This window comes from Chrysochloris asiatica, unplaced genomic scaffold (genome assembly GCF_000296735.1).
Source record: "Chrysochloris asiatica unplaced genomic scaffold, ChrAsi1.0 scaffold00162, whole genome shotgun sequence".
Taxonomy (NCBI): domain Eukaryota; kingdom Metazoa; phylum Chordata; class Mammalia; order Afrosoricida; family Chrysochloridae; genus Chrysochloris; species Chrysochloris asiatica.
Genome location: NW_006408680.1, coordinates 7,645,536 through 7,661,520, shown reverse-complemented (window position 1 = coordinate 7,661,520; position 15,985 = coordinate 7,645,536). Strand labels below are relative to the sequence as shown.

At 47.5% G+C, this 15,985-nt stretch overlaps 1 protein-coding gene across 1 annotated transcript in view; it reads left to right on the top strand.

Moving 5' to 3' along the window:
- The first annotated feature begins 2,704 nt into the window (after positions 1 to 2,704).
- LOC102810654 (SPARC-related modular calcium-binding protein 2-like) overlaps positions 2,705 to 15,985 on the top strand; it is a 151,743-nt gene continuing 138,462 nt past the window's right edge. Inside the window, exons 1-3 of the mRNA XM_006871196.1 lie at positions 2,705 to 2,824; positions 7,874 to 7,933; positions 10,715 to 10,886. Of these exons, the coding sequence (XP_006871258.1) occupies positions 2,705 to 2,824; positions 7,874 to 7,933; positions 10,715 to 10,886 (352 nt within the window). The remainder of the gene's footprint in view (positions 2,825 to 7,873; positions 7,934 to 10,714; positions 10,887 to 15,985) is intronic.

Genomic DNA, 15,985 nt, shown 5'->3' with positions numbered 1-15,985 from the left:
TCCTTGTGTCTTTCCTCTTCTTTCTTAAAGAACCATTCAGTAGGATGAGGGCTAGCCTACTCCATGTTAAACCAACTGATGGCATCCTCAAAGATCCTATTTCCAAGCAAGGTCCTAGGGGTTAGGACTTCAACACATTTTTTGGGGGAACACCATTCAGTCTGGAATGGTTCCTGATACCAGGTCATTATGCAGTTTTCATCTGACCCTCTTGGGGGACCACCTGTACCTTTAAGCAAATGAGAATGGTTTTGGGCGATTGGCTAACAGATTGGATGCCAGGGTCAGGCTGCCCGTGTCACAATGGGTGATGGAGTGGCTTCGTCTGACTCCATCTTCTCATCTGTAAAATGGGGTGGATGGTTCTGTTCATTCAGGAAGGTTGGCAGGCTTAAGTAGATAACACATGTATAAATGTTTTTGGCACAGTACTTGGCCCCTGGTAGCTGGAGGGGACAGTGTAGCAGGAGATAAAATCAAGGAGAGATGACTAAGAGGATGACCCAGTGAGGTGAGGAGATAGAGATGGAGATGGAAAGGAGATGATGGAGATGGAGATGATAGAGATGGAGCTGGGGATGGAGATGATGGAGATGGAGATGATAGAGATGGAGATGGAGAGGAGATGATGGAGATGGAGATGGAGAGGAGATGATGGAGATGGAGATGATAGAGATGGAGCTGGGGATGGAGATGATGGAGACGGAGATGATGGAGATGGAGATGATAGTGATAGAGATGGAGAGGAGATGATGGGGATGGAGATGATAGAGATGGAGGTGGGGATGGAGAAAAGGAGAACCTTGATGTGGGGGAGAGCATGGCTGCTGTTGGCTCACTCACTCAGTTGGGAAAGGGATGACTAGGATAGAGTGAGCTGCCCCGCAGGGTGCTCGAGGCTGTAAATCTTCAGAGAATAGAAGCAGGTGGGTTTGAACTGACCTCTCGGTTAGTAACCCAGCACTTAACCACCACACCCCGAGGACTCCTTTGACAGTCCTGCTGCTCCTGTGTACCATCCACTTGGTTCCAACTTAGCGCCCTTGTGCAGTATTTCTGCTACTGTAAATCCTTACCGGAGCGGCAAGCTTCATTTTCCTTTCTTGGAGTGGCTGGGGAATTTGAACTGCTGACCTTGTAGTTAGCAGCCCAATGTATAAGCCACTCTAACACCAGGGCTCATTTTCACAGCACATGTTGGTACCAATTTTCGCATCACCATAAACAAAACTTCACTCCTTCCAAAGAATGACTCTCTCCCTCTTTCCTCCCACTCCCCAAACAGTCATTTTTATGGCCAAAGAAATTAATGAATTAAAGTTACTTCCCCCAACACACACACATGATATAGTTCTAGAATACTGAGATTCCCACTGAATCTCACACAAATACACATCTGGAAAAGTTAGTACTCCAAAGAAGTTCTTCAAGGATCACAAGAAGTTCCTAAAAAGAGCAAAAAGATGCATTTTCAGCACAGAAACAGTTGCTGAGATAGAGCCAGGGAAGGGGAGTTCAGAGCAGAAAAATGCTGGTGTGGGGGGAGGGGAGAGCTAATGGACCCAGATGTGCCCTACAAGCCGTGTGTCTGTCCTTTGTCTCCAGAACACTCAGGGACAGCTACCCATGCAGGTTTCTGTAAGAACTGGGTTTCTCTTGGTTACTTCCTCCTCCTCCTCCTCGAAGGCCTTGCATAGGGTTTCCAAGGCTGCAAACCTTTATGGCAACAGAAAGCCTCATCTTTCTCCAGCAGAACAGCTGGTAGTTTCAAACTGTTGACCTTGAGGTTAGCAGCCCAACTCGTAACCACTATGCTATCAGAGCTCCATGCCAGGTAGGCATCGTCCTATGGCCTGATGTGCAGGGGTGCTGCCCACCACGCCCGTCCACACCCAGCCCCATGGGTCACCCCACCTGGCCAGGCCTTCCTGCCCTCTCAGACCCCACCTCTATGTCTGCATCTGTTTTTCTATAAAAACCTGATATCGCTTCTCGACCACCTAAATTTGCTTTCTTTTTAATTCCAAACTTCCAGTTCTGCGCTCTTTGAAAATCACCACAAACAGAAGGTTCACCAAGCACTCCGACAGTGGAGTGGGAACTTGCAGGAATGCTAAGGAATGTCTCCTTGTAATTGTTTCCTGGTTTTTATTATGAGGTGGATGGAAGTTTACTGAGGAATTTGGTTTTCTGTGCCCCAGTTTATACCCATTTTGTTCCATGTCACTGACTGAGGTCCCCTCACTGTACCAGCTTCCTCCCACTTCCTCCCTGGGTTCACCTTTTCCTATTGACCTCATTTCCTGTCTGCTGAGAGCTCTCTCTGGGCACAGGTGACCCTTTGATCTCATTCGGATGATCATTCTAAGAAGTGAATACCTTTCTCTTGTTACTGTTCACCTCATAGGCCTGTCTATTGTTTGGCTGAAAGTTGAGTTGGGAGGAGTTCAGTTCCAACTTGAAATGAACCCATCTATTTGGATTTTGAGAAATGGGGATCTCTGCTCAGAAGGCTTATAGCACACAACATCCGCATATTTTTCTAACCATTTCTCACATGCCATCTCATTTTAACCTCACGATAATCCAGTGAAACGGGCATTATAACTGTCGCCGCCATGTTATAAATGAGGGGACCCGGGTTACAGCCAGTTTTCATCCCCTACATCAGGACTCTGTCCATTTCCCCAGAGCCCAGGCCATGATGACTCCACAGAGCAGTCTTCATATCACAGGGAGCCTGGTGGCGGCCCAGCCCTTTGTTTCCACATTAAGGCCGGTGCTGGTCAATTTAGGAAAAAGGCAGAAGAATGAGACGGTGGAGGTGAGGAGGGTCCATGGCGCACTGAGTGATGCTCAGACCAGCTGCCGTGCCAAGTCTTCGTTTAGATAACAGTTTGGGAGCATCTGTGAGAGGTCACCTCACCATCTTCGCCATGGATACCCCTGAGTGTGGTGGGCCCTGGGCTGTGGTCACAGTGGCTTTACAAATCCAGCCCTTGATTTATTTATTTGAACCATCCACGTGTGTGGAGCCTATGTATTCCCACTGATTCCAGAGCTGCTGCCGAGGCTCCCAGCTCAGGGAATGGAGCCTCCCAGGGAGATCCAACCTTGCCTTCCAGTCTGCAGCCTGAGAGCCAGCACCCTCCAGACTGCATGTGCTCGGTACATCTGAGTGACAGCCAGACTCCCACTGGTGTTCCCTGACAGCTCTTGCTCTTGTGGCTGTCCAGCTGATTCTGACGCATTGTGACCCCGAGGACAGTCGAGCTGCCACTGAGTTTCTGCTGTCATCTTTACCACAGCAGGCTGCTAACCCTTATCTGCTCTGGAATCACTGGTGGGTTCAAACGACAGCCTTTTTGCTAGTCAACAAGTGCTTAATCTCTGCGCTACCAGCACTGTGACTCAGTTCACCCAGAAGCCCACTGCCGTTGGGTCGATCCCCATTCATTGTGACCCCACAGGACAGAGGGGTAGCCCTCTTTTGTTGTTGTTAAGTGCTGTGGAGTCAGTTACGACTCATTGCGATCCTGTGTAGGGTTTCCAAGGAGAGACTGTTGTTGTTGTTGTCAGGTGCCATCGAGTCAGAACCGACTCATAGCGACCCCATGCACAGCAGAACGAAACCATGTCGGATCCTGGGCCAACCTCACTACCGCTGCCACACTTGAGTCCATCAATGATGCCACCTGGCCAATCCATCTCGTTGGGGGTCTTCCTCTTTTTCTCTGACCCTCCATCTTATCCAGCATGACATCCTTCTCCAGCGACTGTTCCCTCTTGATAGTATATCCAAAGTATGAGAGGCAAAGCTTAGCCATTCTGGCCTCCAAGGAGCACTCTGGCTGCACTTCTTCCAAAACAGATCTATTGGTTCTTTTGGCAGTCCATGGCACTTTCAGTATTCTCCTCCAACACCACAACTCAAAGGCATCAATTCTCAAAGGCAAATCTGCTGCACAGGAACTTTTTAAAGTATTGAAGAACAGAGATGTCAGCTTGAGGACTAAGATGCACCTGACCCAGGCCATGGTATTTTCAATAACCTCATATGGATGTGAAAGCTGGACAGTGAATAAGGAAGGAGAGACTAGTGGGTTTGAACTGCCGACCTTGTAGTTAGCAGTCCAGTGCTGATCGTACAGCAGCACATGCTCCTTGAGTTTCTAAATCTCTACAGAGCAGACAGTCTCATCTTTCTCTGAAGAGCACCTGGTGGGTTTGAGCCCAGGCCTTTCGGTTAGTAGCCCAGTGCCTAACTCACCTTGGCACATGTACCCCTTCCACTCCTCCAGGTCCTGGGTTTAGTTATCTTGCATCTTCACTCTGCTGGGGTCTGGTCCCACCCCTCACAAAGACCAGTCACAACCATAGTTGATGCCTCGGCTCAGGCTGGACCTGTCTGCAGAGCTAACTTAGAAAGATGAGACTACCCTTAAGGAGTGTGGAAAAGAGGTAAGGACAACAATGGCCCTTGAGGAACTATTTCCTAATGAGCTAAGATGTTTCTCGACGTGCCCACAGAGCGGCGTAAACTGAACATGTGACAGAACAAACGAATGCACTGGAGAATCACGCTGCTGCGAACAGTATTTTACCTTCACACCTTGGCCGTGGGCGCTACAGAGCCATCCCCATCTTTACACTGAGGACGTTTGTTCCCAGTTGGGTTCCAGTGACAAAGCAGTCTTTTCTGAACCCCGAGCAGCTTCCGGCAGTGAAATGGGGAAACGTCCATGCGTTTGTAACTCTCTGCCTGCCCCCTTGTTCCAGAGTCTTTCTCTGGGTGCATCTCCCAGTTAGGTCTGCACCCCAGTTTCACCTCCTTCTGGTATGCGCCCATTGCATGTCAGGGCTGCGCTGCAGGGTAAGTTTGAGTTTTTGTGACTCTTCCAGCTCTGGGTTTCTCTGCTTCCGAGGTGGTTTTTCTTCAGAGTTTCCTACAACACAATCTCCCCAGTAAAATACACAGGCTGCAAGCTGCTATTGTGGTGTGAACGCTCATCCACGTTCAGATTGAGAGAATGTTTGAACCTGTTTCTTAAACATTTGGTCTTGTTCCAGCTTTCCTTCTGGCTCAAACCCACGTACACATTAATGGCAGCTCGGATCACCTGTGTGGTTTATTAGGCCTGCTGTAGCTGCCATGAGGTGCACAGCGGAATGAAACGCTGGCAGGCTCCCCAGCGTCCCCGACATCAGCTGACAGTGAAGACCTGGGGATCCATCAGGTTTTCATTGGCTGATTTTTGGAAGTAGATTTCTAGACCTTTCTCCCATCTGTCCTAGTCTGTAAGCTTCACCAGAACCTGTTTAGCATCATAGCAACGTGCACGTCTCCACTGACAGGCAGGCAGTGGCTGAACTGAAGGTGCGCTTGCCAGGAATCGAACTCCAGTCTTCCATGTGAAAGTGGAGAATTCTACCCGGAGCCACCCTGCTCCTAGTATTGTTGTTGTGAAGTGTCATGGAGTCGGTTCTGACTCATAGCGACTATGCAGGCTTTCCAAGGAGCGGCTGGAGGGATTGAACCTCCGACCTTGTGGTTGGCACTCCAGTGCTTATCCCTTAGCATCCCATTGTAGTACTTTGTAAGGTGAGGTTTTCTCAGTGTCTAACGAAGGCACTTCCTGCTTCCTGCAGGTTTCTCACAAGGTGAGATCGCACACCCTGCAGACAGAACTGCTTTAGGAAGATAAAAGAAATGGAAAACCCCTCTCACTTTGAGGTGCTTTTTAAACAAAATCCCTCAAGGGCCCATTAATTTCTTCTGAAATTTGACAAAATGCCAATTTTATCTTGAACTACTCTGAAGACCCTTAGCCAAGCCTCTTTAGCAAATAGTGAGCGCTTTAGAACAGGAATCGTTTCTTTTTTAAAAAAAAAACAACACGAAATCAGCAGTAAACCCATGGTTGTCCAGGTTGTTTGTGCCTCATAGTGACCCTGTAGGATACAGCCTAACCACCCCTGAGGGCTTCCCAGACTGGAAACTTTTACAGAAGCAAAGCGCCTCATCTTTTCTCCCAAGGAACCACTAGTGGGGTTGAACTGCCAACCTTGCCTTTAGCAGTCTAATGCTTAATCCACTGCAACACTAGTGCTCCTTCCTGTAATGGGGACAGCCAGGAGAGCCCACTGGGTCCACCCTGCTTTGTCACACAGAGACGACGTGAGTTTGAATCTACTTGGAGCCACAAGGTGCTAACAGTGACATGGTTTTGAAGCTGTCTGCCTCTGTAGATTCCCATCCTCAGTCATCCGATGGGCAGTTCTCCTCTGTCTGGCAGGGTCACTGTGGGTCAGAATGGATTGCAGGGCAGCAGGTCTAGAAATCAGACAATGTATTACATTAGTCACATCTGCTGCACAGGAACTTTTTAAAGTGTTGAAGAGCAAAGAAGTCAGCTTGAGGACTAAGGTGCACCTGACCCAAGCCATGGTATTTTCAATAACCTCATATGTATGTGAAAGCTGGACAGTGAATAAGGAAGACTATAGAAGAACTGATGCCTTTGTGTTATGATGTTGGAGGAGAATACTGAAAGTGCCATGGACTGCCAAAAGAACCAATATATATGTTTTGGAAGAAGTGTAGCCAGAGTGCTCCTTGGAGGCCAAGATGGCCAAACTTCGTCTCTCATGCTTCAGACATATTATCGGGAGGAACCAGTCACTGGAGAAGGATGTCATATTTAGTAAGGTGGAGGGTCAGGAAAAAGAGGAAGACCCCCAACGAGATGAATTAGCCAAGATGGACTCAAATGTGGCAACAGTAGTGAGGTTGGCCCAGGATCGTGCAGTGCGTTTCATTCTGTTGTGCATAAGGTCACTATGAGTCGGTACCAACTCGATGGCACCTAACAACAACAACAAGGTCTAGTTAGTGTGACAATGCCGTGTGCCCACCATGACAGCCATAGCCCAAACCCTCCCACTCCCACATTTCTCCTCAGAGTGAGTCTACAGGCCCAAGGAGAACTGCCCCGTTGAGGTTCCCAGACTGGAACACTTTACCGGAGCAGACAGCCTCCTCATCCTCCCTCTGAGTGGCGGGTGGATTTGAACTGCTGACCTTGTAGTTAGCAGTGCAAACCATAGCACCACCAGGGGTCCTGTTGTTTTCTTTAATGGGCTCTACTTCTCAGAGAAAACAGCACAATTATTACCGTCTTTCCCTCCCTGAAATGACCATGTCCCTCTGGATTCATTACTATTAAACAGGGGCATGGGCGTAGGGGAGGGGTGTCTAGGCATGAAGTACCTGCTCTTTGGTTCTTGAGAAAGCATGCCACCATTATCCATTCTCAGCCATCGAATTACCCAAGTTTAGCGCTACATTCCAGATAACTGAGCACACACGCTCTTTTTTAAGGGAAGATACAGAACCTGCCTCTCTCTGTTTAGAGAAGGTGATAATTGTAGGGCCCAACCTGAAGGTTTGCCTGACTTAGGGTTCAGGCACTGCACATAGACCCTGGCTTAAATGGAAAAATGAACAGGATTTTAGGTTATTCCATCTTTCTGTCTAAAATACAAGGGAGCCAGGTTACAGGGCAGAGTCCCGAGGGGACACAGTGACTGGTGTGCTTAGCAACTGACCCATAGGCTGTACGTTTGAGTCTGCTGAGAGTGACCTTGAGAGAAAGGACTGGTGGGCTCCTGAAACCCTGATGGAGTACAGCTCTCCTCTCACACACATGGGCTCACCATCAGCTTGAGTCCCCTAGAAAGCTGTGGGCTCCTGCTTGAAACTGGAGTTCTCAAAGCATCTCCTGAACATTCCATATGATCAGGATGAACCGCTGGCTGGTGTTCTCCCCTCTCTTCCCCTTATTGCTTTTAGGTGCTGTCAGGTCAGCTCCAGCTGATAGTGACCCTGGACACAATAGAACGAAGCCCTGCCCAGTGCTGTGCCTCCCTCACAGTTGTTGGTTTGAGCCCACTGTTGGCAGCTGCTGTATCGTCCACCTTGGGGAGGGTCTTCCACCTTCCTACTGACTCTCTATTTTATCAAGCATGATGTCCTTTTCCAGGAACTGGTCCCTCCTGACAACATGTCCAAAAGACATGAGGCAAAGTCTTGCCATCTTGGTTTCTAAAGGAGCGTCTGGCTGTCTTCTTCTGAGACAGTCCATGGTAGTTTCAATAGTCTTCAGCAACACCACGGTTCAAATACAACAGTTCTCTGGTCTGCCTGTATTCATTGTCCAGCTCGCATATGCATATGAAATGAAGGAAAATACCCTGGCTTGGGTCAGGCACCTCTTAGTCCTCAAAGTAATAGCTTTGCATGTTAACATTTTAAGGAGGACTTTTGCAGCAGATTTGCCCACTGCAGTAGGTCTTTTGATTTCTTGACTGATGTTTCCGTGAGCATGGATTGTGGATCCAAGTAGAATGAAATCCTTGACAATGTCGATCTTTTCTGCGTTTATCGTGATGTTGTTTCTCTGTCCATTTGTGAGGAGTTTTGTTCTTTTATAGTGAGTTGTAATACTACGTACTGAAGACTGTAGTCTTTGATCTTTATCAGTAAAGGCTTCAAGTCCTTCGCTTCCAGAATGCAAGGTTGTGTGTCTGCCTATTGCAGGTTGTTAGTGAGTCTTCCTCAGATCCTGTTTTCATATTCTTCTTTATATAGTCCAGCTTCTCGGATCATTTGCTCAGCATACAGATCAAATAAGTACAATGAAAGGGTCCAAGCCTGGCACGCACCTTTCCCATTCTTCACTGTGTTACCCCATAGTCAGTTATCCATTGTTGGTTAACCATGGTGGTGGCGGCAGCAGTGTGCTGTAAAGTCAAATCCTACTCATAGTGACATAGGGATTCCGAGGCTGTAAATCTCTACAGGGGCAGCAAGCCTCATTTTTCTCATGCAAAAAAATGGGTAGTTTCAAACAGCTGACCTTGGAGTTAGCAGCCCAACTCATAACCACTACACTGCCAGAGCTCCTTTGGTTGCCCATAGTTTGTCATTTATCATTGGTATCCATAGTTGGGCCTGGACACAACTATGCTTATCCATAGACCCATCTTGGGCTAAACTGTTCTGACCCAACACTAGGTTGGGAGAACACTTCTATCAAGTTTTCAAGGACTTCCCGAGAGTCAGGAAGCAGTCAGTATGAAAGGTTCTGAAAAACCTACACAGCATCTCTGTGGGTGGATGGCCCCCAGGTTCCACCCCTTCTGAGGCACAGTACCCCGAAGGTCCTGAACGTGCCTCTCACACCTGCTGACTCAGGCTAGGTATGTTTCTGGGGAAATACCACAGGTTGGATGCTTTCAGCCAATAGAGTGTGAAAATACATGTCAGGCAAAGAAAAAGCTGGGAGTGGAAGCCCCCCAATGCCCAAAGTCACACAATGGATGTACTTTGTCCATTTTCAAACATAAGTACGTGTTTTTACAAAACACGAAAAGGGCACTAATTGCATTTTCATTTGTATATTGGCTAAAATATCCCTGTCTCATCATGGCAGGTGAATTTGGTCTCAAGGAAATTTGGAGCGTGGTGTTTGAGATTGCAAACGTTAGAAACATACTGATTATTTTTGTTAGGGAGTTCCAAGAGCTGAGGAGTATGCTCAGTCACCTGCTGGACCACAAGTCATGTGGCCCAGGCCTTTGTCCAGAGCTGCTGAGTGAGTGAGCCATTGTGACTGCCACGATGTCACGTGATAACCATACCTTCTTGACCACAATCTGCTTACCACCTCCTTCCAGGGCTCTGGGAGGTGAGGTGATCTGAGCCCCACCTGCAGTCCTTCCCAGGTATCATCAGCTTCCTGTCAGATGTTTTGTCCTTCCTGTCATAGGGCTAGACAGGATCTGGCTCTTGACATGCTGCATGAAAGTCAGTAAGCAGTCAGTAACCCAGGCTGTGGGGACAGGCAGGGTCAGAACCTGAGACACACCACTGGGATGCTGCTATCCCTGAGTCTGTGTGTCAGGAACATACAGTAGCAAAAACAAGGACAGGTGACCCGGGAATGGTCAACCACACAGCAATCTCCATGTGCTAAATGACCACTAGCATGGTGACCTCTATGGGCTTCTTACTTGTAGCTGTATCTGAGACTCGTGGCTGCCCGTGTGGCCAGTGCACCATCTCTTTATGCTGCAGTATGATGGATATGCTGCATATTGAGGCTTTTTCATTGCAGTTGACAAGTCTCTTCTTGAGCATAGGCAGTTCCTTTCCTCAATCAACATTTGTTCAAAACGTGATGCTTGAGTTCAAATAAATGTGCCTGATTCCTGGGTGGGGGTGGGGTGGGGGGAGGCTTCCTAGAACTTAGATGGAATTGCAGCAGCCATGTCAATTTGGAAAGAGCTCACAGCAATTCCAAACCATCAGTGGGCATTCCTGACCCTTGTCACTTTCAAAATGAATCACAAATGAAGAGGAAAAAGTCAGCTGTGTTGCACCCTGGAATATGGGTGTGTTCCAGGCCAAGATAATCAGCATTTCATGCCATGCTGTCTATAGAATTATGAGGTTCTGCCATCAAACACCAACCAACAGGGAATCATTGAGACTGTCATAGCAGATGGATGGAATTTGCTGAGATTCCCAGGTTTCTGGCAGTGATAAAAATGTCACAGTGCCATTTTTCATTCCCCGCCACTTAGTGGCCTATATTTTTAGATGTCATAGAGAACATTTCTTTACATTTGTCTGCTTTTTTCCCCCCACAAGTTTTTGAGAGTTGACCAAGATAAAGACAAGAATTGTAGCTTGGACTGTGCGGGCTCTCCTCAAAAACCTCTCTGCGCTTCTGACGGAAGAACCTTCTTGTCTCGCTGCGAGTTTCAACGTGCCAAGTGTAAGGACCCCCAGCTAGAGATCGCATACCGAGGAAACTGCAAAGGTAAGTCTTTCTCTGATTATTCGTTCAAAGATGGGTAGACTCATCGTTAAAATCAACATCTGTGTATCTTACTTTTATTTTTGCTAACTTTTTGTATTTAAAAACTCGGGAGGTGTACAGTTGTGGGTATTTTTCAGAGCATGTAGGAAGTGGAGTAAATTTTCATGAATTCCAAGAGCAGATCATGCATTCTTGTGTATGCTTTGCTTAGAAGGCACGATGCCACCATGAAACAGATTTATCCAGCCTCACACATTTTCCCACCCCAAATCTTCAGAAGCTATAATTATGCTAAGATTCTGACTCTCGCTACTCTTTCACGCTCTCTTGGTAGCAGATGGCATGTGTACAACCCTACCTGGCTGGGTCAGTGATGGTTGGGGGACTGACTTTATACTTGTCATGTTTTGCTTTCCTGATTTAAGAATCAGATTTAGAGTTAACCAGCAGGCTTAAAGCAAACTGTTGAAATGCCTCCCACGTTAATGAGGGGTTTGATTCTCAGCAAAATACACTGGTGTTTCAAACACAAATAGAGCTCTTTTCAGAAAGGGACTTGCTTTCTTTTCTTATTATCTTGGAAGAAAGACCACACAGACTAAAAACACCTTTGAGACCATTTCTGTACTGTTTACCTGTTAGCTCTAACAGTCATCGCCAGTAAAACAGACACACGTTCCAGCACCACACCAAAACCTGGGAAGAAGACATTGTCCCCGCCCTGCACTGAACCTGGCTTTTAGTCAGTTCACTCTGCGTTTGAGGATGCAGTATGGTACATGGTGAATGGGTCTGAGCCCCCTTTAGATGATGCAAGACTCCTAGTAGCACAGTGGGGAAGAAGGGCTGCTAACCAAAAGATTGGCAGTTCAAACCCACCAGCCACTTCATGGCAAACAGATGAGGCAGGCTGCCTCTGTAAAAATGTAATCTTAGAAATGTTAAGGAGTGATTCTAGCCTGTCCTATCGGGTCACTATGAAGTGAAATCCTCTTAGTGACAGTGGGTTTTTTAGGCGAGAAGTAAAGGTAGGTGAACAGATCTGAGTCTCTTCTTCAGGTGATGTAGAATAACACGGGGTGAGTAGATCAATAGCACTGGGCTAGTGGAGCCAAGACCCTCCTTCAGATGAGATGTGACCACTCTGGGTGAAGGATCCGAGTCCTCCTTCAGATGAGATGTGACCACTCTGGGTGAAGGATCCGAGTCCTCCTTCAGATGAGATGTGACCACTCTGGGTGAAGGATTCAAGTCCCTTCTTAGATGAGATGTGATCACTCTGGGTGAAGGATCCGAGTTCTCCTTAGATGTGACCGTCAGAACACTGTCACATTCTTTAGACATGGGAGTTCTTCCTGGTGCCATTACAAAGAAAGCTCTCAGCTCTCTGAACCCCGAGTGCACCGTGATCGGGGCAACTTGGATTCAGCCCAGGGAAATAAGACAGCAGTCTGGAGCCCTGGGCTTCACTCAGGGAGGGACCACTACCCTGTCCATCTGTGCACAGACCTCTTCTGAATCTGTTGCTTTGCTCACAAGCAATAGCTGTACATCATTGAGAGTTTTTCTGTCATGGTTTGTTCAGACGAAAAGCACTTTAAGACACTTGTTCCTACTCATGGCCTTTCCACAAACAGAGCAGTGCTTGGCACTGCCTGTTCTTGTGCCATCTTCTCAATCCTCAATCTGCTCAAGTCTGAAGACGGGCATCTTTTCATTCCTGACAGCTAGGTGGTAGCTCCTTTGCTTCTGCTCGCCATAAGAGTACCCTCAGCGCCCTCCCACCCTCACTGTTGGAGTCGTTGCCTGTTCCTGAGATACAGTCCAGCATGGGCCAGGGCAGGGTGCGAGGAGGGGCGGAGTACAGAGGGCTTCACTACCAGATCTTAGCTCTTGGGCTACATTCAGGTAGAAACACATGTGTTGTCTGTCCTTTTGGTCACTCCTCACTCAGCAACTGGTCGTACAAGGTGCAGTGAGAAAGGTGTTTTATTTAGCCAATGATAGTCCTGGTGTGGTAATGCAGATAAGCAATAGACTGCAGACCTCAAGGTCAGTAGTTCAATCCCACCAGCTGATCCTCAGCAAGCCTATATAGGGTCCCTATGAGTCGTTAGGGACTGATACAGCAGCAGCAGTAATAAAGTATGATATCTGGATCCAGAGCCAGGATGTTCACAGGTGTTAAAGCAAATTCACAGAACTCCCCAAGTGTGGTCCATGGTGGTACCAGGGTAGCCCTGAGCTGAGCAGTGGAGACAGCTAGTCACTGGACCCACCCAGGCCCAGAAGTCAGAGCCCCATGTGGTCCATCTCCCTGCTGAGGTGGCTCTATAGGATCACTGTTGGACTGCTAACTGTAAGGTCGGCAGTTCAAACCCACCAGCCACTCCTTGAAAACCCTATACAGGGCTGTTACTATTAGTCAGATCGGACTCAATGGCCTTCAACAACGACAACAACAGTCTTTATAGAACCAGCACTGGATTGCTGACCTCATGGTTGACAGTTTAAATCTACCAGCTGTTCCTGGAAACTCTATACAGGATTGCTACGAGTCAGAACCGACTTGATGGCACTTCACAACCACACACTGCTCCTCTGGAGTCTCCCGAGCTCACCTGCAGTGGCCTGAGGGACCAGAGCCCCATGACGAAGTGCCTGGCCAGTGCTGGGCATGTCAGTGAGTGGCCCTCCAGGACTGGAAACCGATTCCATTGGAACACTCGGCCCCCAAAGAAAATAATGTGATGTAGGAGATGGACTAGTAAGAAAGGATGATTTTTGTTGTTGTAGAAAACCGATTGTTGTTGTTGTTAAGTGCCGTCGAGTCGATTCTGACGTATAGTGACCCTGTATAGGGTTTCCAAGGAGTAGCTGGTGAACTTGAACCACTGACCTTGCGGTTCAAACGATCTTGCAGTCTGACGCATTAGCTCACAGCACCACACCAGGACGTCATAAAACCAATATAAGTATAAAAATTCAATTTACTTCATAGTTGTTGGTAGGATGCTGTCGATTCCGTTCTGACTCAGTGGCCCCGTGCACAACCGAAGGAAGCATGGGCGGACCCTGCGCCGTCCTCACAGTTGTTGCCTTGTGTGAGCGCATAGCTGCAGCCACTGGGTCAGTCCATCTCGTTGAGGGTCTTCCTCTCTCCCAATCAATGTTCACACTCACATGCTAACACATGCACACATACTCATACATACTCATGCACACTGAAACACACACGGTTTCCACCCACGTTCACACAGACACACATACTCACACTCACAGGTTTGCACAAACACACATATTCACACACCCATACTCACACGCTCACATACTGTCAAACTTATTCATACACACAGACACATACATGTACACCCTGACACGCATACATACTCACACTGTACACCTATTGAATCCTGGTGTGAGCTGTGGGTTAATGCACTGGACTGCACATTCGGTTTGAACTGCAAGGTCAACGATTCAAGCTCACCAATCGCTCCTCAGAAACCCTAAACAGGGTCTCTATAGGCCGGAACCAACTTGACTTGAGGGCACTTAGCAACAACAACATGCACATATACATCGAAGTTAACTCAAGTGGACAGCTGATCGTCCTTGGGGCACCTTTGTTATTCTATATGATTCTAAAATGAGGTGATTGAGTAGCTTCACCTGGCTTTTAAATGGCTTCCTTATTTCTGATTTTTCACTTCTAAGATATTATCTATTTTGCATTTTCTTTTTGTTAAGTGTCTCCTTACTCCTTCAAGAGCAGTCTGAATGGGATGGACCTGCTCTCCCTCTTCACAGAGCACATGGCCATTTTCCTCTCTGTCCTTTAGGTCTGGGGGTCCCAGGTGCTGTGGGTGCATCAGAGTCAGGGGCTGCAGCATCGTCTTCACGTGTCGCATTACCTGAGACTGGGAACTGGCCCCTAGGTTGCTCTGGCATTAGCCTAGGCGATGTGCCTAGTGTTATTGTTGTTGTTGTCAGGTGTCATCAAGTTGGAACTGACTCATAGTGACCCCATACACAGCAGAACGTTTCTGTATTACCTTTAGCAAAATGTGCCTAGTAGGATCCTAGAATATACACAGTCAAACTCTCCTCAGGTTCCATCAAGCGTGGACTGCCAAGGGCCACATGTGGTCAGGACTCACACCTCACAGCCACACAGGGCTCACTGGAGTTGGTTCCTTCGCGGCAGCATCTTAGGGTAATGGAAAAGCAAGCCTACACAATACCCCACCCTTCATCCTAGGACCTGAGTTTCCTTTGCAGCTGACAAAGAATGAGTCAGCCCATATTTATTGGTGATCAAATCTGCAGTCAAAGATGCCTCTTTCAAATGGACGGGCACATGTCAGGCAAGAATGGCACACTTTGTTTCCCTTAGCTTTTGTCAGCTGCAGGTAGTTTTGCTCTTGAGTTTACCTTCACTTAGAAAGAACAATGTCCCAGGACACTGGCCAGAGGGTGAAATGATTTAAGGTGTGTTCACCATGGGCTATAGCGTGGACATAAAGGAGTCTTGCTGGTGCTGTGAAACTCAGCCAAGGTTGTGGGTTCAAACCCGCCAGCTGCTGGCTGTCTGTTTGATGAGGTTGTCTGTTCCCATAAATGTTTATTGTCTTGGAACCTTTTCTAGTGTTGTTATGAGTAGGAGTCAACTGGATGGCATTGATTTGGGTTTCTTGGTTTTAGTATGAAATAGGTAAATCTGTCCAGGAAATGAATTCTGGAGATAATTAATGTGTAGTGAACACACACATTTGGGGAAATTTTAGATAAAATCTTATGCCTTGATTGTAGCTGTACACCTCAATTATCTGTGTTGAGAAATCATTTAAAGATAATTTAAATATCTCATGATATTTAACCTTAGGGAAGGTTCTAGAAGTCATTTTCTGTGAAGTCTTAGCTTGTGAAAACAGTGCTGTGCAAACCGAGCGGATCAGGGGCCAGAGAGCTTCATTACAGCTCACGTTCCTGTTCCTTTGACCCACCATGTTCCTTGGTTGTTGTTGTTGTTGTTAGGTGACGTTGAGTCAGTTCCAACTCACAGCGACCCCACGCACAACAGAACAAAACACTACCTAGTC